General features: G+C 35.3%; 4 protein-coding genes, 1 non-coding gene and 1 pseudogene across 13 annotated transcripts; 3 read left to right on the top strand and 3 right to left on the bottom strand.

Annotated features, from left to right (window-relative positions):
• Nucleotides 1-11: 11 nt before the first annotated feature.
• Nucleotides 12-1,326, top strand: LOC104780262 (uncharacterized). Its single transcript, XM_010504764.3, has 4 exons — nucleotides 12-469; nucleotides 562-598; nucleotides 873-956; nucleotides 1,067-1,326. Exons 1-4 carry the CDS (start codon nucleotides 158-160, stop codon nucleotides 1,117-1,119), a joined length of 486 nt encoding a protein of 161 aa, XP_010503066.1. The 5' UTR covers nucleotides 12-157; the 3' UTR covers nucleotides 1,120-1,326.
• Nucleotides 1,327-4,015: 2,689 nt separating this feature from the next.
• Nucleotides 4,016-7,374, top strand: LOC104780263 (putative apyrase 3). The gene is made up of 9 exons (XM_010504766.3): nucleotides 4,016-4,056; nucleotides 4,239-4,814; nucleotides 4,924-5,030; nucleotides 5,721-5,831; nucleotides 6,029-6,071; nucleotides 6,195-6,371; nucleotides 6,466-6,563; nucleotides 6,671-6,867; nucleotides 6,984-7,374. The coding sequence occupies exons 2-9, from the start codon at nucleotides 4,247-4,249 to the stop codon at nucleotides 7,129-7,131; spliced, it is 1,449 nt and encodes a 482-aa protein (XP_010503068.2). The 5' UTR covers nucleotides 4,016-4,056; nucleotides 4,239-4,246; the 3' UTR covers nucleotides 7,132-7,374.
• Nucleotides 7,375-7,559: 185 nt separating this feature from the next.
• LOC104780265 (kinesin-like protein KIN-12E) lies at nucleotides 7,560-14,204 on the top strand. Its single transcript, XM_010504767.3, has 21 exons — nucleotides 7,560-8,088; nucleotides 8,408-8,563; nucleotides 8,665-8,748; nucleotides 8,829-8,948; nucleotides 9,034-9,147; nucleotides 9,230-9,322; nucleotides 9,726-9,815; nucleotides 9,934-10,004; nucleotides 10,082-10,156; nucleotides 10,251-10,338; nucleotides 10,473-10,531; nucleotides 10,647-10,710; nucleotides 10,802-10,867; nucleotides 10,946-11,104; nucleotides 11,178-11,282; nucleotides 11,380-11,615; nucleotides 11,700-11,769; nucleotides 11,857-11,952; nucleotides 12,070-12,129; nucleotides 12,213-12,292; nucleotides 12,375-14,204. Exons 1-21 carry the CDS (start codon nucleotides 7,804-7,806, stop codon nucleotides 14,062-14,064), a joined length of 3,861 nt encoding a protein of 1,286 aa, XP_010503069.2. The 5' UTR covers nucleotides 7,560-7,803; the 3' UTR covers nucleotides 14,065-14,204.
• On the bottom strand, nucleotides 14,136-15,793 carry LOC104780266 (putative F-box protein At3g44060; annotated as a pseudogene).
• A 1,782-nt stretch (nucleotides 15,794-17,575) lies between these two features.
• LOC104783741 (putative F-box protein At3g44060) lies at nucleotides 17,576-19,517 on the bottom strand. Its single transcript, XM_087509127.1, has 3 exons — nucleotides 18,508-19,517; nucleotides 18,276-18,419; nucleotides 17,576-18,188 (listed from the first exon to the last, which is right to left on the bottom strand). Exons 1-3 carry the CDS (start codon nucleotides 19,465-19,467, stop codon nucleotides 17,919-17,921), a joined length of 1,374 nt encoding a protein of 457 aa, XP_087365253.1. The 5' UTR covers nucleotides 19,468-19,517; the 3' UTR covers nucleotides 17,576-17,918.
• A 3,541-nt stretch (nucleotides 19,518-23,058) lies between these two features.
• LOC104783742 (uncharacterized) lies at nucleotides 23,059-24,252 on the bottom strand. Of its 9 annotated transcripts, none has more exons than XR_015596744.1 (3): nucleotides 23,857-24,191; nucleotides 23,701-23,780; nucleotides 23,059-23,592 (listed from the first exon to the last, which is right to left on the bottom strand). It is a non-coding gene; the product is annotated as an uncharacterized LOC104783742 (transcript). The 9 variants fall into 9 exon arrangements; XR_015596747.1 differs by having other exon boundaries at nucleotides 23,757-23,780; nucleotides 23,857-24,190; XR_015596742.1 differs by having other exon boundaries at nucleotides 23,938-24,189.
• Between the last annotated feature and the right edge of the window lie 440 nt (nucleotides 24,253-24,692).

Raw genomic sequence — 24,692 nt, forward strand, 5'->3', positions numbered from 1 at the left:
TTTGTTTGTGAGGAAACAAATGGGCCAGATTCTAAAGGCCCATTAGGCCCACTAACAGCCCATTAATGGACGGATTCTTTGATTTTTTCTCTTCTCCATCCACAGGTTCTCTGTTCTATGATCCTGTTGAGTTTTTTTTTTTGGTGCTAGTGGATCCATGGCCACTCGACCTCTCATCTCTCTGCAACTTCTTTCTTCTTCGTCTTCTCTTTCATCTTCTTCGTTAAACCCACCACCACCACAATTTCTCTTCTTTCCAAAACCTGAACTAATCAGACACCATAGAAACCAGAACAAGTGGCGGACAAGTGTTCATCATCAACCTTCAGCTAATCTCATCATTCACCCTTCACTTCTCTTCCTAAGTAGCGGCTTCGATGGCGGTGGCGGATTCATCGATACACAGACCTTCATTGTCACTATCAGTCTCGTTGTAGCCATTGCCCTCTCTCTCTTCCTCGGCTTCAAGGTTTGGTTCTTAAAAAGCTCTCTCATTTACGATTCTTTTACTTGAGAATCTTGTAGGGTTTTGATCTTTTGATGTCTAATTGATTGTTGCAGGGAGATCCAGTGCCATGTGAGAGATGTGGTGGAAACGGTGAATCTCTCTGTTTCTTTTCTTGCATTATGATTTGTAAATCTTTAATTAGTCACTTCAAAGAATAAATCAAAAATTCCAATTAGGTTCTAATAGAGACTAAACCCTTTACTCTGTACCACGCTTCTCTTTTGATTGAACACTTAATTTTACGCATTGTTCAGTGGAAGTGAGTAATGTTTTAGTATAGTTTCACAAGTATTCTCATTCTGTTTTCATTCGAGTCTAAATTGTCTTTATAATCGTTTCTGTTTGACGCGTTTGTACGAGAAAGGCGGAACGAAATGTGTATTTTGCCTAGAAGGGAAGATGAAGGTGGAGTCTGGTTTGGTTAACTGCAAAGTCTGCAAAGGTTCAGGTACTTAATTACTTAACCATGCATTTTCTTAACCCTTTTATGTGATACTTAATACAGTAGTTTCTTACTAAACAACATGTGATTTGATTTGGTTATTGTTAATAATGCAGGTTTGATTTTTTGCAAGAAATGTGGAGGTTCTGGATATTCTCGCCGTTTATAAAGTCCTTACTATGTTTCGTATCCACCATTCACACCATTGGTCCTTTGGACTATTATTATAAATGATATATCTAACTTGTTTATAGTGTCATATAACAAAACTGTGGTGCATTTTGCTTGTGTAATTTGATTGTCGTCATCCACAGTTTTTTCAATTTCACTTGTTACATCGGTTCAAATACGAGTAAGTGAATTGGTACAAAAGAAATAGTTTCCTAGACGAAACTCTTAACGCAATGTGATTCAAGGTACAAAACATGTATATCATAAGCTTAAATGTTGTTTTGGCTATTTTTCTCCTTAAAATCACTCATACAGTATGTGGTTTCGTCAAGATTTGCCTGTTCATATTAACCTTATTAGAATAAGATTCATCCAATATAATTTTGCATGGTGGCATAGTAGCCCGTTTTTCTTTTTGTGAAATTTTTTAATACTTTTTACACATCAAATACGGGTCAAAGGATATTCGAAAGCTCATTGAAGGATAAATATATACAACCATCAACAAACCAAAAATACTTAGGTTCACGATTTTCTGTGTCAACCAATAAGAACGTTCTATCTAATATTTCATTTTAAAAATAAATTAAAATTAATAAAAAAGCAAAACAAATTAAAGATTCAAATTATGTATATTTTTATTTAAAGAAAGTTAAATATATCGGTTACAAACAGATTTAAAAATTCAAATAGATTTTACAATTAAACGAGGTTATATATCGGTTTGAGTTTATAAATAAGAATTAAGGTTTAGATTTTACAATTAAAACGAAATTATATGTCTGTTTGGGTTTACAAATGAGGTGGTTAGGGTTTAGATTTTACAATTAGAACGAAATTATATGTTGGTTGGAGTTTACAAATGAGGTGGTTAGGGTTTAGATTTTACAATTAAAACGGAACTGAATATTGGTTGGAGTTTACAAATGAGGTGGTTAGGGGTTAGATTTTACAATTAGAACGAAACTGTCTATCGGTTTAGTTTATAAAAGAGCGGTTTGATTTTTTTTATTTTATAATATTGTATACAATTTTTTTTTTAGAAGGGGGTGAACAAACCCATATAACTCTTTACTATCCATATTATCAAACAAAATTTCTAAAAATTATCATTAATTATAAAATCAGAAATATCTAGATAGTATTTCAAAATTAATAATATTATATCTAGAAGATTTTGTTAATATTTAATCTTATTCTTTCGTCATCTTTGTTTCATTTTTATTTTTGTTATGAATTACATAATATTAACTACATCTATTTTTTTCTTCATTGATTCGAAAAATTTGAAAATGCACATTATTACTCACAATTAATGAACAAAAAAAAATGTATGTTTGGAATCCCTTTTAATGTGTCTTGATGTGTAGTTTATCTTGCGCTTACTTTTTCTTTCAACATCAGACCACAACTTTTCTTTCAACATCAGACCACAACTGGCCAAATCCATTAGCTATATCCCTACGCTAATAATGTCATATCCCTACATTATGATTAAGAACAATTCTCATTTATCTTGCATTTGCTTTAGAATATAAATTTAACATTATTTTTGTTTTTATGATATAAAAACCATGATTAGTTATACTAACGTTAAACCAGAAAAAATCTCGTGAGTATAAGAATATTATTGTACATTAAATGACTAGACATAAAGGCTAACTTAACTTATATGATTAAACTCGACAACAACAGTAAGTACTGTTTCAATTTTTGACAAAAAAAGCCTGTTAACAAAGAAGCTTTAAACCCATTAGTTTATAACTGACATTGCCTAAATTCATCGGCTCAAATTCCGTCATATGAGTTTGTCTTTTCTTTTTTTTTGAATAAGACATATACTCGTCATATTTAAACAAAAATCAGAAGATATACACAATGAAAAAAATAGATATTGATCAGCTTCACTAGATCCATTTTTAGTATTTGTCACCAACGTTAGAAACACAATGTCATCATTCCATCCGGACTTGGAACTCTTCTAGATACATCAGAAATAAAGCAATTTGAAGTTCTTCACCATGTACACACCTAATTGTAGTTAAAAATAGAAAACTAGTACGTAAAAAATGCAATTCTATGAAAAAATATTGAAAAATTATAATGAGTAAAAACAACTCACCAATAAAAATAAAATTATTATTAATATATATTCCTTCACCGGTGAATTAATGCTTTTAAATATTAGTAAATTAACAAGCACTACTAGTCCACTTCTATTTATCAATATTGGTAAACGCAATCAACAAAAAAAATATTATCAGGAAACATTCATTAATATTTTATCAAAAACACGATCATCAAATAAAATTATTGAATTTTTATTATTAGTAAATTAGCAAGCACTAGTAGACTACTTCCCATTTTATTATTAGTACAATAGAGATTTTTTCTATCTACGGAAGGTGTTACAACTTACATCAACATATTTTATCCAATATGTGGGACCTACCTAAACCATTGAACCTTAAAATTAATTCATATACTTTCATATTATTATACCATTTCACAAAAAAAAAAACTAAACTATATTTATATAAAATTTTAATAATAAAATTACAACAAAAACGTGACATTGATTACAAAGCACCAAGTAAATAAAAAAAAATATGACATATTGACATTTTATTGTAATAATTTTATTATTTACTTTTTAAAAATAGTGATTAGTTTTCAAAAAAATAATAATCCATTTTCTCTCTCTAAAATTAAGAACATGTTTGGCAAAAGGTAACATAAAAAAAAGAGCTTCCAACATGGAAAATTAATCAATAATGGAAGAGGTACCTGAAAATTAGCCAATAATGTGACCCACGTTATAGGCCTTTTTTTGAAGAAAAAAAACCACGTTATAGGTCTTCGAACTCCGATTATAAAAGAATCAGTTTCTTAGAGTAAGAGGAAGACACACACACACAGAGAACTTGATCTTTGGGTTAAGTTTATATATAATTTTTTTCTTTTTGCACTACGTTTATTGTCATAGTTGCGTTACCTTTAATTATGATTCTCTTATTCATTATGTTTATTGCTATTGCGCTAATGGTTGGTTATCTAGTTTGTTTTCATTAAGGTTCCTTTGACGTTAATGCAAAGATGATCTCATGCATGTTCCAGGTTGAAAAATGGAACCGGAGATGGACGCCCTCAAGGTTCCGATTCTACCTGATGAGCACCAATCATCATCTCCGACTCCGTGGTCGTCGAGACTCACGAAACGGATTATCATACCAACCGCCGTTTCGGGGGCTCTAGCGTTAGGGATATTTTCCTTCTTTTTGAATTTTAATCCAGCTCCAGTTCCATTATCCGGAAGTTTGTACAGCGTCATTATCGATGCTGGGAGTTCGGGGTCCCGAGTTCACGTGTTCAAGTACTCCATTGATCAGTCCGGGGCACCCGTTTTCAGTTTTGCACCTGACAACCACAAGGTGTCTAGGTTTCGAGATGGTTTGTCGACGTATGCTAATAATCTGGAAGGAGCGAAGGAGAAAGTGGAGGAACTTGTGGACTTCGCCAAGGAAATTGTTCCCCAGGATATGTGGAGCAGGACTGACATAAGGTTAATGGCGACTGCTGGGATGAGAGCCATTGCGGAAACTGATCAGGAAAGTATTCTTAATATCGCCAAACAAGTTTTTAGATCTCGTCCTGGGTTTCATTTTCGTGACGAGTGGGCTTATATTGTCAGTGGTTAGTCTTTTTTAAATCAATTCTTCATTCGATTAATAAAAAGAAATATATATACATATATTGGAATGGAAGTGCTAGCTAACTAGTTATTGGAAATATCATGATTCAGGATCTGATGAAGGTTTATATGCTTGGATAATTGCCAATCACGCACTCGGTTTGCTTGGAAATACTGGGACAACGGGGATTGTTGAACTCGGCGGGGCTTCTGCGCAGGTCTATTCTTTATAAACATGCCCATGTTTCTTTTGTCAAATTACATGCAAAATAATTGGATTTTTGGGAAGTTTTGCATGCACAAAACTATTCAAGCACAAAATATTAAAATATGTGTCAAAATTTAATCAAGATTTATAGAACAAAATTAAACAAATTTCCAATTTCTTTCCTTTTTGATAGGATAAAGAGATTTAACCTTTTTTTAATATATATTAACAATTTTTTTTTCTCTATAATAGAATTAGGTTAATAGTTTAATATATTAACAAAATTTAGGATTGACACTTGTTTATATCTGATCGACATTTTAATATACAGTATATGTGTGTGTGGTCAAATCATGGCATATTTTAATCTTGTTTTCGTGAGGTTGATGAGAAAACGTGAATCAACTTATTTTTAATTTAAATGATTTCTCATAAAATTATTTAAAAATTACAATCGTATAATTGACTTTAGAAAATCAATCATTTAAAGACATCTTTTTGACATTTGATACAAAACTACATCAAACTGGTTTAAGAAAACATACAACAACCGAATGCGCGCTACATCCAAATACCATCTTTGGATGAAAAAAAGAAAGAAAGAAGGGGACTTGTTATACAATTATCAAACTTAGGACAAAGTACCTTAATTGTGGTTAAAGGTCGTTTGTGTGATGATTTTTTGTGCATTTTGTTTTAGGTGACCTTTGAGTTAAGTAATCAGCAAGTGAATTCTCTGGACTCGCATACGAAAACCTGTAACAGTTTCCCGTACAGAATCTACAGTCACAGCTTCCCCAACTATGGGAAGGTAACTTTCGAGACCAGAGCATTTATCTTTGAGTAAATGTTTTCTTTGATTAATCCTTAAAGTTTTAAAGAGTTGTTTGGAAACTTATTGTAATTGTGTCCGCATTTAATCGATGATCTTATCTCAAAATTGTCGATAAATGACCAAGAAAAAAATAACTTATCCTTTGCTAATTAATAACTTTTGTCGCCATGCAGGATGCAGCACTAAAAAGGTTAATGGATAATCTACAATACTCAGGTTAGTTACTGACAAATCCTTGTAATGATCACTTGCTTACTAGTTATTAAAATTGCACCTTTTGATTTTAAGGCAATTGAACTCTCAAACTCTCTCATATGTTGCTTTCAATCTATACAACAGGCGGAGAGGAAGACGTTGAAGACCCTTGTACTCCTCAAGGGTACACCTACCAAAATAATCGACGTAAATATTTATCCGTATTCCTAGCTGATGAAAGCGAATATACAAGACTTGTAGCTGCTGGTAATTTCGCAAGATGCAAAATCAAAACGCTTGAACTTTTGCAGGAAGGAAGTGGTAAAAGATCATATATATATTTTGGTATAAATTGTTGATATATTGTTAATTTTATTGATCTCTTACGGGTGCAGTTTTGGTAATTTATGTACAGAGATGTGTCCATCTAATTCATGTGCTATTGGATCTACATACACACCTCCGGTTCAAGGAAGGTTTTTGGCTACATCAAATTTTGCCTACACCAGCGAAGTATAAATCCTGTGACGTCAAGGTTTATATATCTATGTTTGAACTTGTGAAAGAACGTTTGAACATTTTTTCTTTTTCTTTTGTTTCTGTTTTGAAATTTGAATCAGTTCTTTCACTTAGACGAACAAAATTGGATGTCTGACTTAAGGCAAAAGGGGGAGGCGTTTTGTCAAAAAACCTGGGAAGCACTAAAAGTGAAATACAGACGTACTCCTCACTACAGCGAAGAATATTTGCGTGGGTATTGCTTCTCATCAGCATATATAATCGCAATGCTTGAACGGCTTGGTTTTAATGACGAAAGGTAAATGTTACTAAAAAAATTCAATAACAGTAAGATGATTCAGTCAACGACTCAACGTACGTACGTTTTAGGGAAAAGAATTATAAACTATATATGTGTTCTTTTTGTTTGCGCAGTACTATAGAGTTTTCGAATGAAGTACATGGCACATCATTAGATTGGGCATTGGGCGCTTTCATCGATAGTTTCTCACAGCCTAGTATTGCCCCTGCTCCAAGCCCCGCACTCACTTCTGGTGACTCTAGAAAATTTCTTGGCTTTTGATGATGACACCGGAGGAAACCAAAGCCAAAGTTCAAAGATCAAGTCTTATGATGACTTGGTGTTTTCTTTTATTTCTGTTTTAAGCAAATAATTATACCACTTCCTCTTTTGTAGGAGAAGAGTGACTTTTTCTCTTCACAAGTTCTGTTTCCACTTTGTTATTGGATTGATGTATGTCGGAACCAAGGTTCCCTTGTTTTCTTGTTTTAGTAAATGAAAAAAACAAAAAAAAACAAAAAAGAGGTACAGTACACTAGTACCTAAACAAATAACGAAGAATATAGGTTACTGAAACCCCATAAAGATTAATTAATACTCTACAAATTTCCGGTCCAAGTATGCCTGGTTTGGTTAAATTTTAACCGATGTAATGTTTTTATTTAAGGAATTAAATAATAGAGGAGGCGGCGCAACGTTTGAGAGAGAAGTCAAAAAGCCCCCAACGTTCTGATAATTTCAAAAAACGTAAATAAATCTCAGCCGTTCATCAACACGCTCCCTTCACCCTCCGATCATATCTCTCGTCTTCTCCACAACATTTCCTTTACTCTCTCTCTCTCTCTCTCTCTCTCTTTCCCCCTTCAGACTCAAATTTCAAATTTCTCTCTCTCTCTCTCACTGACTCAGTGATTCTCTCATCTTCTCTCATCATCCAACAACCAAATCGAGATAATGCCGTTCATCTCCGAGACTGCTAGCGCCATCAAGCGCCGATTCGGATTCAACGACCGTCCCGCTCCGTCGGAGTCTCTCCGATCTGTGCCTTGCACGCCGGAAGCTAACACCGTCTCGAGGGAGAACCACACTCATCAGCCTTCGATTTACTCTTCCGCGGTTCGCAGCATGTCTGATTTGGACGAAGACGGTGTGATTTGCGCTGGATCTGCTCAGATATCGAGGTCTCAGAGCTTTGAGTTTAACGACGATCCCGCGTTCTGGAAAGATCACAATGTTCAGGTTCGATCTTCTCTATTGGGTAATTTGGTTGATTGATGATGATTCGAGTAGATTTGATTTCGCTTAGCTTCTGTGTAGTAAGGCACTGTGTTCTTGGTTAAATTGGTAGCTTATACGTTTCCTGCTCCTTAATGCTCTCAATTAATCTTGATGCTCGTAATAATTCTCAGATTATGTGGTTTTAACATCAAATCGAGGACTTCACTTTGACGAATTGGTTTTGAGAACAATTTAGGGTTTACGAATCTGTTGATTCTGCAGAGAGAAAAGAGAATACTAAGTTTGTTTTCCAATTGTTTAATCGAATGTTGAAATTTAGGTTATCATAAGAACGCGTCCACTTAGTAGTTCAGAGATTTCAACACAAGGCAACAACAAATGTGTAAGGCAAGACAATGGCCAGGCAATTACTTGGATTGGGAATCCAGAGTCTCGTTTCACATTCGATCTCGTTGCTGATGAGAATGTTACCCAGGTACTGTACTATCTTTTTGTTTCGGCGGTCCTTTGTGCATTCTTTTTAGAATCTCAAGACTGTTCCTGAATCTGCTTGCTTTTTTTCATTTTACTTTACAGGAGCAGATGTTTCAAGTGGCTGGAGTGCCTATGGTGGAGAACGTTGTGGGTGGTTACAATAGCTGTATGTTTGCCTATGGCCAGGTACGGTTTATTTCGTTCTCTGACTGTGAGGTTTATCTGTATTTACTTGTTTCCAGTCTGATGGTATTCTTAATGTCCAGACTGGAAGTGGGAAAACTCACACTATGCTTGGAGATATCGAGGGAGGAACACGTAGACACAGTGTCAACTGCGGGATAACACCTAGAGTTTTTGAGTATTTGTTCTCAAGGATTCAAAAGGTTTTTAGTACCTTAGGTTTTTGTGTATGGATATTTTTTTGCTGTAACATGTTGTGTGCTAACTTATCTGTCTTTTCTATACCAGGAAAAAGAAGTCCGCAAAGAGGAAAAGCTACACTTTACTTGTCGATGCTCGTTTCTGGAGATATACAACGAGCAAATCCTTGATTTATTAGATCCGTCATCTTGTAATTTACAGGTATACATACCAAAGTATCATCTAAACTTGTTGTCTAAATGTTATATCTTATGTGGGATTAACCAAACATCCTCTTTTGCAGCTAAGGGAAGACCACAAGAAAGGTATTCATGTTGAAAATCTAAAGGAGATTGAAGTCTCAAGTGCCAGAGACGTGATTCAACAATTGATGCAGGTAATTCATTTTCTTCTCTTAGCTATTTAACATTAGAATGCACTTAGTCTGCTTTTCCAGGTTTTTCTGATTGTGACCTGTTCCGTACTACGTTTCTTAACTATAAAGTGTGATCTTATAAAAGTTTAGATTTCTCAAAATGTTCTGTCTATGTTTAAGTTTCAAGCAAGTTTACGGCAAATATACTCTTGAATGTAAAATGAGTCAATTTCCATGGGGAAGCTTTTGTGACACTATTTTCTTAAACTTCCATCTTTTCTTTTGCTTTTATAAACTACTTTGCATGCTAGATGCTCTTTCGTTCTATAGTCAGAAAGATAATGTAAGAATTAGTTGAAAATTTTCTCATGTCATTCATTTAATTCGATAATAGCTTTCTTATGCCACTCCCAATTATGTGCAGGGTGCTGCAAATAGGAAAGTAGCTGCGACTAATATGAATCGTGCAAGTAGTCGATCCCACAGTGTATTTACATGTATCATCGAAAGCAAGGTAATCAATTGCATTTAACTTGTCAAAGTGAGTTTGCAGTCTGTATTTCTGTAATTCGTATTTTGTTTCTTATCAATTTCTCAAATTAAAAATTAACTTTGTCTGTGTTATCTATTAGTGGGTATCTCAAGGTGTAACTCATCATCGTTTTGCACGGCTTAATCTTGTTGACTTAGCTGGATCTGAAAGGTAAAATCAACTATTATCATTAAAAAACCGACTACCCTTTCTCTGCTTAAGTTATTCTGCTAACATCTGGAATATAGGCAAAAGAGTTCAGGAGCTGAAGGTGAACGCCTCAAAGAAGCTACCAACATCAACAAGTCTCTTTCAACATTGGGGTAAAAATACATCTTTCACAAACTTCAACTCAAGTATTCTAGTTTGTTCTTTGTTATATAGTTTTGGTGATCTGTTCCCACATTTACTTTGCAGGCTTGTGATCATGAATCTCGTAAGTGTTTCCAATGGAAAATCAGTCCATGTTCCTTATCGAGATTCGAAGCTCACATTTCTGCTTCAGGTAAAAAATCTTCTTAAATGATGAGATATCAGTATGATTTATCCAGCATGTGGCATATTTAACTATGAATCCTGTATTGTGATACTCGCTCCTAACTGCACTGATCATTGACTGACACTCTTATATATCTACAGGATTCCCTTGGAGGGAATTCAAAGACAATAATAATTGCTAATATTAGCCCATCTAGCAGGTACTTTGATACTCTGTGTCTGTTTGATATTCCATGACCTTTCTCCCTCAAATATTCATTTGACTGCATCTCATGGTCCTTGGCAATGCTTGTTTGTTTTTCTCCTTTTACTCAGTTGCTCGTTGGAGACCCTAAGTACCTTGAAGTTTGCACAGCGTGCCAAGCTTATTAAGAACAATGTAATGAAATGATCCTTGTCATTGTTTGCTACGTCATGGATCTACTATAGTGCACTCAGTTAAACTTTCTTAATTTTGTTAAACCTAACAGGCAATTGTCAATGAAGATGCATCTGGAGATGTTATTGCTATGCGGCTACAAATTCAACAACTCAAGGTAGTTTAAAAAAAAAAAAGACTGTTTCTTTTCTCTCTTACGATCTTGTTTTTAAATGTTTAAAATCTTACTCTACAGAAAGAAGTATCCCGCCTAAGAGGAATGGTTAATGGTGGAGTAGACAATCAGGACATGGACACTGTCTCAATGGGCTGCCCTGCTTCTCCAATGTCTCTCAAGTGGGATGGGTTCAATGGATCATTCACTCCTCTGACAACTCACAAAAGGATGTCTAAGGTTTGAAATTGGTTTGCTTGATCTTCATTTAGCATTTGGCTTGTTCTTTACATTTCACTTGCATGGTTTGTAGGTAAAAGACTACGAAGTTGCACTTGTTGGTGCTTTTCGAAGAGAGAGGGAAAAGGACGCTTCTTTACAAGCATTGTCTGCTGAAAATGAGGCTTCAATGAAGTTGGTACGTTAGAACTAGATTTCTCACATGAAACTTCACGTACTGTGGAAAATCAGAGGATAATAACTGAATAACGGATGATGAAAATGTCTCCAAACAGGAAAAGAAAAGAGAGGATGAAATACGAGGTCTGAAAATGATGTTAAAGCTCCGAGATTCAGCAATTAAGAGTTTACAAGGTTTAGCTTCAGGAAAGATCTCTGTTGAAGCACATCTGCAGAAAGAAAAGGGTGACCTTATGAAGGAGATTGAGGTGCTACGTGCTCAAGTTGACAGAAATCAGGAAGTTACCAAATTTGCCACGGAGAATTTGCGATTGAAAGAAGAGATCCGAAGGCAAGACTCTTTGAAAATTACCTATGTTTTTCTCTCAGCAATATACATCGTTCTATTGTGTTTAAAATTTAAATTGCGACACAGATTGAAATCACAATGTGAGGAAGGTGAAAGGGAAATCTTGAATCAACAGATTCAAGCATTACAAGCCAAGGTGAGTAATATAATATATCTGTCTTTTTCAAAACGTGGAAAGTTTGCTTATGATTTGAATTAGCATGTAACTTGAATCTATCTACAGTTGCTAGAAGCTCTTGATTGGAAACTCATGCACGAATCAGATTCCTCAATGGTGAAAGAAGCTGGTAACATCAGCAATATGTTCTGCTCAAACCAGGTAAGGGCTTGATTCTCTTTCATCTGTGCTGTTGGTGCCTTACGAAGTCTGTTATTTTCTGTCACGCAAATAAGTTGTTTATCTACGATTTGACATCATGCTTACTTTTTTTTGCAGAATGAGGAATCAAAGAAACTTTCGTCGATCCAAGACGAGAATGAATTCCTCCGGATGCAGGTTATTTTTGCCTTCAGTCTGTCTTTTCAGTCAGGGTTTACGACACTAAGTTCTCTAACTTTTGTTTCGTTTCCAATCGGAAGGCTATTCAAAACCGGGCAGAAATGGAATCTCTTCAGAAGTCAATAAGTTTTTCACTTGATGAGAAAGAGAGATTGCAAAAGTAATTCACTGCACACAATATACATTTTAGTTTCAGGGTCAATTATTAAGACTCAGCTCATCTCTTTTGATTTCTCTTGCAGGCTTGTCGACAATTTGACCAAGGAACTTGAGGGAAGAATAAGATCCTCAGGCATGGTTGGTGATGAAGATCAGATGGAGGTTAAAACAATGGTTCAAGCCATTGCATGTGCTAGTCAAAGAGAAGCTGAAGCTCACGAGACAGCAATCAAGTTGGCGAAAGAAAATGATGATTTGCGCCAGAAAATAAAGGTCTTAATTGAGGACAACAACAAACTTATAGAGCTGTATGAACAAGTAGCCGCAGAAAACAGCTCCAGAGCTTTGGTGAATACTGGGACAGATTCGTCAAGTAATAATGCCGAAGCTCAGAAGAGTGCAGAAATTGCTCTGGAGGTTGAGAAAAATGCAGCTGAGGAACTGAAGAAAATGATAGGAAACCTGGAGACTCAGCTTAGCGAGATGCACGATGAGAACGAGAAGCTAATGAGTCTGTATGAAAATGCAATGAAGGAAAAGGATGAATTCAAAAGACTGCTCTCTTCTCCTGACCAAGAGAAGCCTATTGAAGTTGATGGTGATGGAGCCAATTGCTCCTCTGATACTGAAATGGAGCTATGTGGGCAACTGTTTAACAATTCTTCTAAAAAGTCTACAGAAGATTTAAACTCAGCAAGGCTGAAACTTGAACTGGCTCAGGAAAAGCTTTCAGTCTCTGCCAAAACCATTGGAGTGTTCTCTTCACTTGAAGAAAATATTTTGGACATCATCAAGCTGTCAAAGGAAAGCAAAGAGACTGAAGACAAAGTTAAGAAGCACCAGTATGAGCTAGGATCAATCAAAAATATCTCTGATCAAACTAATGCAAGAAAAGAAGTTGCAGAGAAAAAGCTGGCGGCTCTCAGATGCTCACTATCAAATTTTGCATCATCGGCAGTATACTTTCAACAGCGAGAAGAACGGGCAAGGGCGCATGCAAACGCATCTTCCGACCATCTAAACCAAAAAAATGAAGAACTTGATGTTCTCCGTTCTTACAAAAGAGAAATCGAGGCTGCTATGGGTAAGATCCAACAATCCGAGGCAGAACTGAAGAGTAACATTGTAATGCTGAAAATAAAAGTGGATGAAGAGAACAAGAGGCACGAGGAAGAGAAGGTTCTTTGCACGATAGATAATATTGAGAAGATCAACACTCCTCAGCGAAACACTCTGCGTACAGGCAAAGCCACAGATTTACTGAAATCCCAGGAAGAGAAAACAAAGCTCCAATCCGAGATGAAGCTTTCTCGGGAGAAATTGGCTTCAATTAGAAAAGAAGTTGACGACATGACCAAGAAGTCCTTGAAACTGGAGAAGGAGATCAAAACCATGGAAACAGAGATAGAGAAGAGCTCAAAGACGAGAGCCAAATCAGAGATGGAATTGGAGAACACAATCCAAGAGAAGCAAACTATTCAGGAGGTGGAAGAACAAGGGATTTCTGAAATACAAAACATGATAATCGAGATTCACCAGCTTGTCTTTGAATCAGATCTGAGAAAAGAAGAGGCGATGATTGTAAGAGAAGAGCTCAATGCAGAGGAGCTTAGAGCGAAAGATATGCACAAAACTATGGTCGAGAGAGTCGAGAACGCGTTGCAGACTCTAGAGAAGAACAACAATGGCATATCAGGCAAGATCGAAGAAGAAGTAGAGAGTGTTTTGGGTTTGGTTCACGACGCCTGGAGGTTGCTTGAAGTTTCTCAGTAATAGAAGTGGCTTGAGTCGCACGTTGGAGATTCTGATTGCTGTGTAATGAAATATTAAGACAGTTCTTGTTGTTAGAAGCTCTAAATATTTTTTATATATGGAATGAAAATGGAAGTACATCACTTTCTTTTCTTGCTAAACTCAGGTTTACTTCTTTACTTCATCCCTTCCATGAGAGTTTATCGAACATGTAATAACTTTTTATGGATAATGATCACAGTACTTGTATATTGACCTCAGGTGAAGCTGTTGGAAGCGTCAACATAACCTCAGTGAGTTGCATCTTTTTGATGCTATCCACTGTAGGTGCAACGTAGACTTTCACAACTTCAAGACACTCCATATGCAGTAATGGCTAACGTGTTTCAGCTCGTTTTCACTTCCATGATACTGCTTGATACACAACATCTTTATTTGGTTATTTGGAGGAATTCGAATCCCCACAAATGGATGCCGTCTAAATGTGAAACAATCCAGACCCTGAAACATCAAAATGAGAGACTACTTTAAATCAATGCCACAAGTCATATATATAATGTAAGATATTTTCAGTGTTTGCTTCTTCATACCGAGAGAACCAGAGTTTTTAGGTTTGGTGAACGCTCTAGCAGAAGTGGCAGAAGCACTTCCCAACCTTCTTTTTTACTCGAAAACACCAAATCAACGAGGTTGTTGAACACCGGTAATCCACCTTTGCAGCATACCGAAATCACCTGAAACACACATGACACACACACACACACACATTGAATGTTTTTCTGTTCCTAACCAAAAAGATGATGAAAACGTACACTGAACTCACTTTAACAGCCGAAATAGTTAAGTGAAGGGTCTTGACGTCACGTATCCCACTGATGAGATCAGTTACATCCGTGCCATTTTACAACTGGCCCTTGTCATCTTTTAAGAAATGAAGGTCCAATGTAGCTTTGGCAAGTGAATCCATGTGACATTGTGGAGATTCACGCACAAGATAATCAGAGTAGTAGAAGTCTACAACATTGGGTGTGTCAAATGAAATTACTCTAGGAACATCACCATCGTAATAAAAATTATAGGTAACCGAGAGTTTCTTAATGGTTTTGCTGGATATGACGTATGAAAATTCTGGACAATGCTTGAAATTCGTCTCATGTATTGTTAAGTCCTCAAGTGCAGGGCAAGCAGTTAGAAACACATTACAGAATTGATCATCCTCAAACCAGACTGAATCAAGAAAGAGAACCTTTAGTGCTGGGAGATATGTATCAGGAAAAAGTCTTGGGCTGTGTAGTCTTGTTCCCAGTGAAAGCTTAACCAGTGTGGTGCTGGTGAAGACTTCGGATGGGAGTTCACGGTACCATATAGTTTCAATATGTGGATGAAGCTCAGAGACACCGAGTCCCAAGGCATTACATATCCAGCGGTCAACAACATCGATGGCAAAATTATGATCTCTATAAATTTCGTCATATTTTAGTGAGAACGTCTTTATATGGTTGCCGCCTTGGGAAGCGAATGTCTTATCCACGAAATCGTCGAAACTCTTTTGAATGTCGGGACAATTCTGTTTCCAATCTTCAGGGTGCAAAAAGATGGAATAGTCAAAGTCAAGATTAGGACTGAAAGCAAACAGAGTCCTCCATCTCTTGGAAAGAAGTGAGGTTGAAGCAGCTTGTTTCGTGGGAAGGAAGGACAATATTTGAACAAGAAGATCATCAGGAAGACAATCCATTGAAGCCGGATTCATTTTGATCGGTAGGCGTTAGGTTTTTGATATACTGTTATGAAGAATATATTGAGCCCTCGCTAGGGTTTTTTTTTTTAATTAGGATGTCATGTTTAACCAACCACATGTGACATGTACATTGAGATTTTTCTTTGGGAAAAAATCTTGGGTTCACCATGAACCACTCTCATTCAGCCCCTCTTAATTAACCAATCAAAACACAACAAACTATCATGTCATGCCATATTTATAAAATAAATCAAAACTAAAATAAAAAGACAAAACAATTTAAGGAAACCAATTCTGTAGATTTTTTATTAAGGATATTATGTTGGTTTAGGTTTATAAAATAATGATTAGAGTTTTGATTTTACAATTAAACGAAATCATATATCAGTTTGGGTTTACAAAAAAGTGGTTAGAGTTTAGTTTTTACAATTAAACAAAATTATGTGTCGGTTTGGGTTTACAAAAGAGTGGTTAGAGTTTAGGGTTTAGATTTTACAATTAAATGAAATTATAAGTCGGTTTGGGTTTACAAAAGAGTAATTAAAGTTTAGGGTTTAGATTTTACAATTAAAAGAAATTATATGTCGGTTTGGGTTTACAAAAGAGTGGTTAGGGTTTAGATTTTACAATTAAACAAAATTATATGTCGGTTTGGGTTTATAAAATAGTGGTTAGGGTTTAGATTTTACAATTAAAGAAAATTTTATTTTAATTTGGTTTTATAAAAAGATTGATTTGGGTTTAGATGTTATAATTTAAAACTATAATATAATGTTTAGAATTAACAATTTTAAAATTAATTGATATATAGAATTTATTTCCTTAATCAATAATTTGTTTCCTTAACTAAGAGGGGGTGAATAAGAAATGTTCACCCCTAGGGCTGAACCCAATAATTGTCATTTATTTTGTAAATTTTAGGCTAATCTTTTTATACAGTAAAAAGTTTGATTTTTTAAAATTTAGTTATGAACTTGCAACCATATTAACATGTTTCACTTATACTCCTTCTATATCAGAAATACATGATGTTTTAGGATTTTATTTTGTATAAAAAATGATGATTTTCTTAGAGCATTTAATGCATTTTTATTTTCAAAATCAAATAACTATTTAATGATTTTGCTTTTACAATATTCCAAACTAACATATGAAAATGAAAACTAATTCTCTTACAATAGTAATTATAAAATTACTTACAAAAATTGCAAATTGACTCAATCTATTGTTAAGGATATATAACTTTGGATGATTTCGGGTATTTGTTCGGGTGTTCGGGTACCTAATTCATTTACTAAAAGTATCAAATCATATATTTTTAAGTTCGGATTCGGGTTCGGATCGAGTATCTTAAATCAGATTTCGGGTTAGATTTTCGGGTTCAGATATGTTGCACAGTCCTATGTGGGGGCTTAAAGTGATATACATAGGCCTAATATCATTTAAATTTATGCAACAAAAAAAATTGAGACTCAACAAAGTTGTTATGGTATGGAGCCGATCCAATATACTATTATAAATAAACAAAGTAAGAATTCTAAGTGAAGATCAATAATGACATGGAGTAACAATGTAATGTTCCCGAAAATATCGATTATTTTGCCAGGAAGAACCGATTGTTATACATTTTAATCTAGCAAACATTGATGGGTTTAAGCTCTAAAAAAGCCTTAGTAGGCAAATCACACTGAAGTGTAACCAAGGTCCTTATGAAACCTTAGCAAGCTCATAGATGATCTCTTTGTTTTGCAGGATTTCATGACCCTCATCATTAACCTTAGTAGGCAAATCACATTGAAGCAAATCAAAACATGTGATTATAATTCCCTACAAAACAATATAATTGTGCTATGAAGATTTATGTCCTCGATTATTATTGAACACAAATAAAACTAGAAAAATGAAACCTCGTTTCCTCATCATCAGTCCAAGAAACACATAACTGGAAACTCACTCACTCCAAAACAGCTTTGATATTGCACCTTCTTCTTCTGATACTCGTGCTTCCTTTTCCACGAATTCCTTAGCTTCCTTTAAACTCAAAACCAAGTTGTAGTTTCTAGTTTTTTATGATTGCGCATGATAATAAATTACTAAAATATAAAGAGAACATATAAAAACTAATGGATGATGATGATTATTTGACTTGTATCTTGAGCTTGGATGAAGCTGCAGGAAGCTTCAACATATCCTCCATGACTTGCATCTTTTTGAAGTCATCCATTTCAGCTGCAACGTAAACTTTTAACACTTCTAGACACTCCATATGCAGTAAGAAATGGTTAATGTGTAACAGCTCGATTGCACGTCCTTGATATTGTATGATATGCAATATCTTTATTTGGTTATTCGAGGGAACTTGAATCCCAACATATTGAGTTGTTCTTAATGTGTAACGATGCAAACCCTGAAGCATCAAAGAGGATAGAGTCTACTTAATACTCATGCAAGTCATAAAGTAAGATTTGTTCATGGTTTTTTTTTTTTTTCATACCGAGAGAATCAGAGTTTCTAGGTTTGGAGAACGCTCTAGCAGAAGTGGTAGAAGCACTTTCCAACCGCGTTTCTGACTCGAAAACACTAACTCAACGAGTTCGTTGAACACCGGTAATCCATCTTTGCAGAATAGTGAAATCGCCTAATACACACACAAAACACAAAGAATTTTGTTTTGTTTTTGACCGATAAAGATAAAAGGTGATGAGAGACCATACACTGAAACTGACCTCGACAGCCGAAAAAGTCAAGTGAAGGGTCTTGAGGTTGCGTATCCCACTGATGAGATTCATCAAATCCTCACCAACCGTGTCCAAATACTTGTAATGTTTGGGCAAATGAAGGTCCAGAGTAGCCTTGCCAAGTGAATCCAGATTATAATGTGAAGTTGTGTGCCCAGCATAACCAGAGAAATAGAGGTCGACAACACTTGGAGTGTCAAGTGAAGTAGTGCAAGAACGATATGTATAAATATAGTTAGAAACTGAGAGTTTTTTAACTGTCTTACTGGATATATATAACATGTCTGCTGGAAAGTACATATGATGTATGGTTAAGTCCTCAAGTGCAGGGCAAGCAGCAAGAAACACATCAGATAGTTGATTATCCCTAAATTGAACTGATTCAAGGAGGAGAACCTTTAGTGATGGTAGACATGTATGGGAAGGAACACTTGGGACGTATATAGCTGTTCCCAATGACAGCTTAACTAGTGTGGTGCTGGTGAAGACTTTTGATGGGAGATCACAGAGTGAGTTTGATGGAATACGCAGATGAAGCTCAGAGACACCGTGTCCGAAGGCATTACATATCCAGCGGTCAACAACATCCATCACGCCAAAGCTTTCCCCAAAGCGATCTCTATCTGGTTTATCAAATTTTAGTGAGAACGTCTTTATAATATGGTTGTCATCATGCAAAGCCAATGTTTTATCCACAAAATCCTCGAAACTCCTTTGAATGTCCGGCCTATTCCGTTTACCATCTTCAGGGTGTAAAAAGATGGAATTGTCAAAGTCAAGATTAGGACTGAGAGCAAACAGAGTTCTCCACCTCTTGGAGAGAACAGAGGTTGAAGCAGCTTCTTTCGTGGTAAGGAAGGACAAGATTTGGAGAAGAAGATCATCTGGAAGACAATCCAATGAAGCCGGGTACAATTGTAGTTCAGCAGTTTGTTCTCCATGTTCCATATATCAAAGCTTTTCAAAATTGAGTCTCTCGGTTGTTGATTTTGCTAGCTGCTTTAAGTTTTTGGTTTTCATATATATATATGGTGGAGGACAATGGAGCTCTCGCTAGGGTTTCATTTTTTTATATTTATTTTGCCTTTTACTTTTTTTTTTTAAAAATATTTTTTATGCTAATCACACATGTTGATAGAAATCATACCACCTAAAATTTAAGGCTAATCATTTAAGAAAATACATAATTTAAGGGTAACAAATTTTACTGTAGTCAAGACCTCTTAACATTTTGTATTACTTTAATATTTGAATTTGGATGCTAATTACAGTAATAATCTTTTTATAATTCACTATCTCTTGTTAGTTTTGCTGATTAGATTTTGTATGTTCGTGCTAATAATTTTCTTTATAAGATTTGGTTGCTTAATGTTCATTTTGCGTATAACCACGTAGAATTTGCTGTCAATGACGTGCGGTCTAAAGCTTATGAGGCGGTCTCCCCGTTTTTATGAAAAAACAACAGGGTTTTTTTCCGTGGGAAGGAAGGATAGGATTTGGTCAAGAAGATTATCTGGAAAACAAAAAAAAAAAAAGAAGATTCAATTTATCTCAAAACCTCTTAAGGTTCAAGCTTTTTCCCCAGGATATAAAAAAAATCATTCGTCAATGATCAAATATAAAGATTCAAATTTCAGTTTTGTTTTTTTTTTCTGTCCTGCTCGGTCAATTTTAAATTGTGTACATAGTTATTTTTTAGGGTAATTGTCAAAAACAAAAAACAAAAAAAAGAAAAAGAAAAATTGTGTTAGGTTTGAAGAGAAGATGGGATGGTAAATACTTTTTGAAGGAGAAGCTTTTCCAGTGTTTTAAATGGCTGCTAACTTGCGCAATACGTTACTCGTTCCAAGACTATTTAAACTTCTCGTCCACATATGTTAGAATCTGAAATCACTTAGATCGAACTTGTAGATTTCGTTCAGTTTACTTTTGTGTGGTGTCCAAAGTGAAGAAACCTCTTTTGAGGCTTGAGTTGATCTACATGAAACAAAGAGTAGACCAATCTGTCTGCTTGATCAGAGAAGCCACTCTACAATGATGATGAATACGAAGATTACATTACAAAAATGAGTGGGAAATGAGACGAAAAGGAAACAATTTCAAACCACTGAGAATGGAAAATAACACAAACAACATCATTGAAAGAGAGATCAAGAGATGTGGCTTCCAAAACCTCTACCTTCTCCTTGTTCAGATTTATTCAGCTGAGTTTTTAGGTCTTTGCATTTCTGCTTTAAGTCATGCAGTTGTTGCTCCATTCATAAATCGGGGCACATTGCCTTCTTATTTTCTTTACCTTCATCAAGTTTGTTCTCACCAATCCAACTCTAAGCCTTATCCGGTAGAACTGTCTTGTCCATTTATGTCCCTAGACCCTAGGCTCTTTGTTTTTACGGTTTGCATATTGAATTAAATAACAAATCTTAAAAAATAAAAACAAATTATTCTTTGCGTTTTAGATAAATCTATCAACAACATATAGATAATGATGATCACATGACTTGGATCTTGACCTTGGATGAAGCTGTGGAAAGCTTTAACAGATCATCTGTGAGTTGCATCTTTTTGAGGTCATCCATCTCAGCTGCAACATAGACTTTTACCATTTTGAAACACTCCATTTTAGTAAGAAATGGTTAATGTGTTTTAGCTCGTTTGCGCTTCCTTCATATTGCAGGATACTCAGCACCTTTATTTTGTTGTTCGAGGGAATTTGAACCCCTACACACAGTTTTGTTCGTCTAAGTGGGTGTTATTGGACTGTGGTTTTTAAAAGAATTGGATGTATTTTGAAATCTGTTGTTATTCAATTGTGTATTTGGTAAAATCCATTAAAATCTCCCGTATTAGATTATGTATTTGTTTTGTGTATTCTAAAGTACGTTTAAAACACTGTTATTCAATATGGATTTGATTTTGTTTCATTTTGGATTTCATTGTACTTTTCTTTAAAAAACGTGAACAAACACAATCCAACATTCTTCTCAAGTATTTCATATCTCTTCTCTCTCATAATCAAAGAAAGAAATAAAAGCAGATTCCTCTCCACGAGCTACTAGAATTTGCTCCCGTCAAGTCATCTTATACCTCTCCTCGGCTATTCTCGAAGCTTTTGGAGAACAGTCTCGACACCGGAGCCATCATTATAGAGATCAACCTCTGACTCTGAGCCTATGGCGAAGGCTACTTTCAGATCGTTGACAATGGTTGTGCCATTATCCAACAATTTTAAGGTATGATTAAAAAATTTCTGACGTGTTTGATGATTTGGATGTGTATTGTAAAATTGGATTTGGGATTCTTATTTTTTGCCTATTGAATCTAGGTATTTATATTTTGGCTTGAAATTGATAAAAGCTAACATTTTTCCTATGTTTTTCGTTAATCAAACGTGGCTTGGTTAAAAGGGTGAATTTTTTCCTATATCTCTAACGTTTTCTGGGTTTAATTTAAGAGTAGGGAACATAAAGGATTCATCCACATTTTTCTCTTATGGAGTATGTTTCTTGATTTTGTTTCATAGTTTAGTTTGAGCTCATGTTAAGTGTGTTGAATCTTGGCTTCTGTGTTGTTTACAGAAAAAGCATGACTACATTTGATTTGTCCAGAGTCGAGCTTACTCTTATAGTCCTATATTTGAACAAAACTGAGGCTATAAATAAGATATGCAAAGCTATTCAGTATGGTTCCAAACTCTTCTGTGGTGGTGAGCAACATAGTACTGCTCAAACAGTTGACAAAAACACCAATTTGGGTACTATTTCAGATATCAGACGAGGCTTACCTTTTACCTTTTTTTGATTCACTCAGCCTCTCCTGAACTACTGCCAAAGATAAGAGCAGTTGTAGTTGTGTTTGACATTTAACATTAGGATTAGTTGTCTATGAGATTCTGTCTTTCTGGTTTCTTGTTTCCCAGAACAACTGGCATAACCCATACACTGTTACTATTGTGTAGATCGGTTTGTTTAGCGGCTTTAGCCATATATCTTGTGGTTCTCATTAAGTTTTGCTTTTTCTTCTTTTAGATTTAAGATCTTCAGTCTGAATTTTTTTCTTGTATGTATCTCACTCTCATGCCACTTACAGGCTATATGTCCACGATGGTTTGTATGAAGAAGCGTCCATCGTGTTGTTAATTAATTGTCGTTGACAAATGCATCATCTGTGGTGGTTTTGTGTTACTTAGCAAACTTGAAACTTGTCTTCGTACTTAAATTCTCAGACGACAGAATATGAAAGCATTCTGAATTATCTTGTTTGAAGAAATAACATTGTATGATGTACATGTACCCCTATTGATGAGCTATATCATTATCTCTCCTGATTTACTAATCTCTCTTTCCAATTAGCAGGTTCTAAAAGATTTTCAAATTGATTCATTTTGTAAACACAAATTGTAACATTATAGTAACTGAAGTTATTTAATTCTGACATTAGTTTTATGGGTAGTTTATTTTATTAGTCCACAACACAATTTATGGGTAGTTTATTTTATTTTTTATTTAACTTGAAAAAAATAATAAAGTCTACTAGTAATGACTTTCAAATCCATCAGTTATGCTTTTCAAATCCACTTATAATGACATCAAATCCTCGTCTAATGCATTAGAAAATCATTGAACTTTAGAATCCACTAATAATTCAAATCCATTAAAAACCTTTATCCAATAACACCCCCTAAATGTGTAACGATGCAGATCCTGAAGCGTCAAGAGGAGAAGCTTAATTTCATGCCACAATCGTACTCGTATACATAAAGTAAGATTTGTTAGGTTTAATTTGCTTCATACCGAAAGAACCAAGGTGTTTAGCTTTGGAGAACGCTCTAGCAGAAGTGGCAGAAACATTCTCCAACCTTTTTTTTTCCTCGAAAATATTAACTTAACGAGGTTTTTGAACACGGGTAGTTCACCTTTGCAGCAAACCAAAATCACCTGAAAGACAAACTGTAACACCCGAACTCGACACCCGGAACAGGTCAACGGGTTGACTCCCTGGCCCGCCCCAAAACGCTCTTCAAATGCAATACCACCAGCTAACGATGCAAAATAAACTCTTAACTTAACCAACCTGCAAAAGAGAGAATATGAGCAATTGATAATTACTCAGTGAGGGAAAGCCTCAGGGCTCCCGAAGTCACCACACCCAAACACGATTAGACAATCACAAAGTCTAAACCTAAGCCAAGCAGCAATCACTGTGTCCTAAATCCTGTGACACACAAACATACTCACACATCACACAAATGGAACTAGCACCTGCAAAAGAAGAAGAAACCTCATATCACAGTCAAGAGCAGAAAGAAACAAAAGTTGTTTGAGATGGGAATCAAACCAGAGAAAGAAACGGTCTTGCCAGAACCGGAACTCAAACGGTCACAAAAAATTGGAATTATGAGGGAGCTAATGAACTCACTATTGAGCTTTGCAGATGTTTTAAAGAGAATTCGTCAATGGCACAAGGAAGATACCGGTGAAGATCAAGGGCAAAAGGGGATCAAATTCCGAGATTGGATATTGGGGATTAATCAAAAGGTGAGAGAGGGAGTGTTGGAATCTCACCTTTGATTAATAGTTCACAAAGAATCAAACATGAGCAGAAGAAAGTAAGAAGAAGAAATTGAAGGAATAATCGAGAGATAGAAGAAAATGAGAGGATGTGTTTTGTGTCGTACAAGAAAGAAGAAAAGTCTTATGGGCCATGTTGTTTTTATTAGAAGGCCCATATATGTTATTGGGTTATTTTGTGTTAGAAAACAATTATGCAAGTAATTAGGTTAAAATAGAATGTAGTATAAATATGTAAGGTTGTGGTAAAAACAAGATAAGGAGAATGAGAGGTTAAGCAAGTGGCTGACCAAAAATCGTTCAAAAGTTAGAGTACATGAAAAAGTAAGATTTCTATAGCGTTTCTGTTTTTGAATCGTATATTCTAAAAATTTTAGACGTAGATGTGTTTTGATGATTGTGAGACAAAATTCTGATTAGAAGATAGGCTCACACATGACCTCCTCGACTATTATGAAACACAAAGAAAACTGGAAAAATGAAGACCCTCGTGTCTTCTCTCCTACTTCTTTTGGTACTCGTGCTTTCAAAATCCAAGGACTCTTCTCCACGAAACCCTTAGCTTCCTTTAAACCCAAACCAGGTTGTTTTATTTATGATTCG

The sequence above is a fragment of the Camelina sativa genome, chromosome 4 (assembly GCF_030686135.1).
Source record: "Camelina sativa cultivar CO46 ecotype springtype chromosome 4, ASM3068613v1".
Classification (NCBI taxonomy): domain Eukaryota; kingdom Viridiplantae; phylum Streptophyta; class Magnoliopsida; order Brassicales; family Brassicaceae; genus Camelina; species Camelina sativa.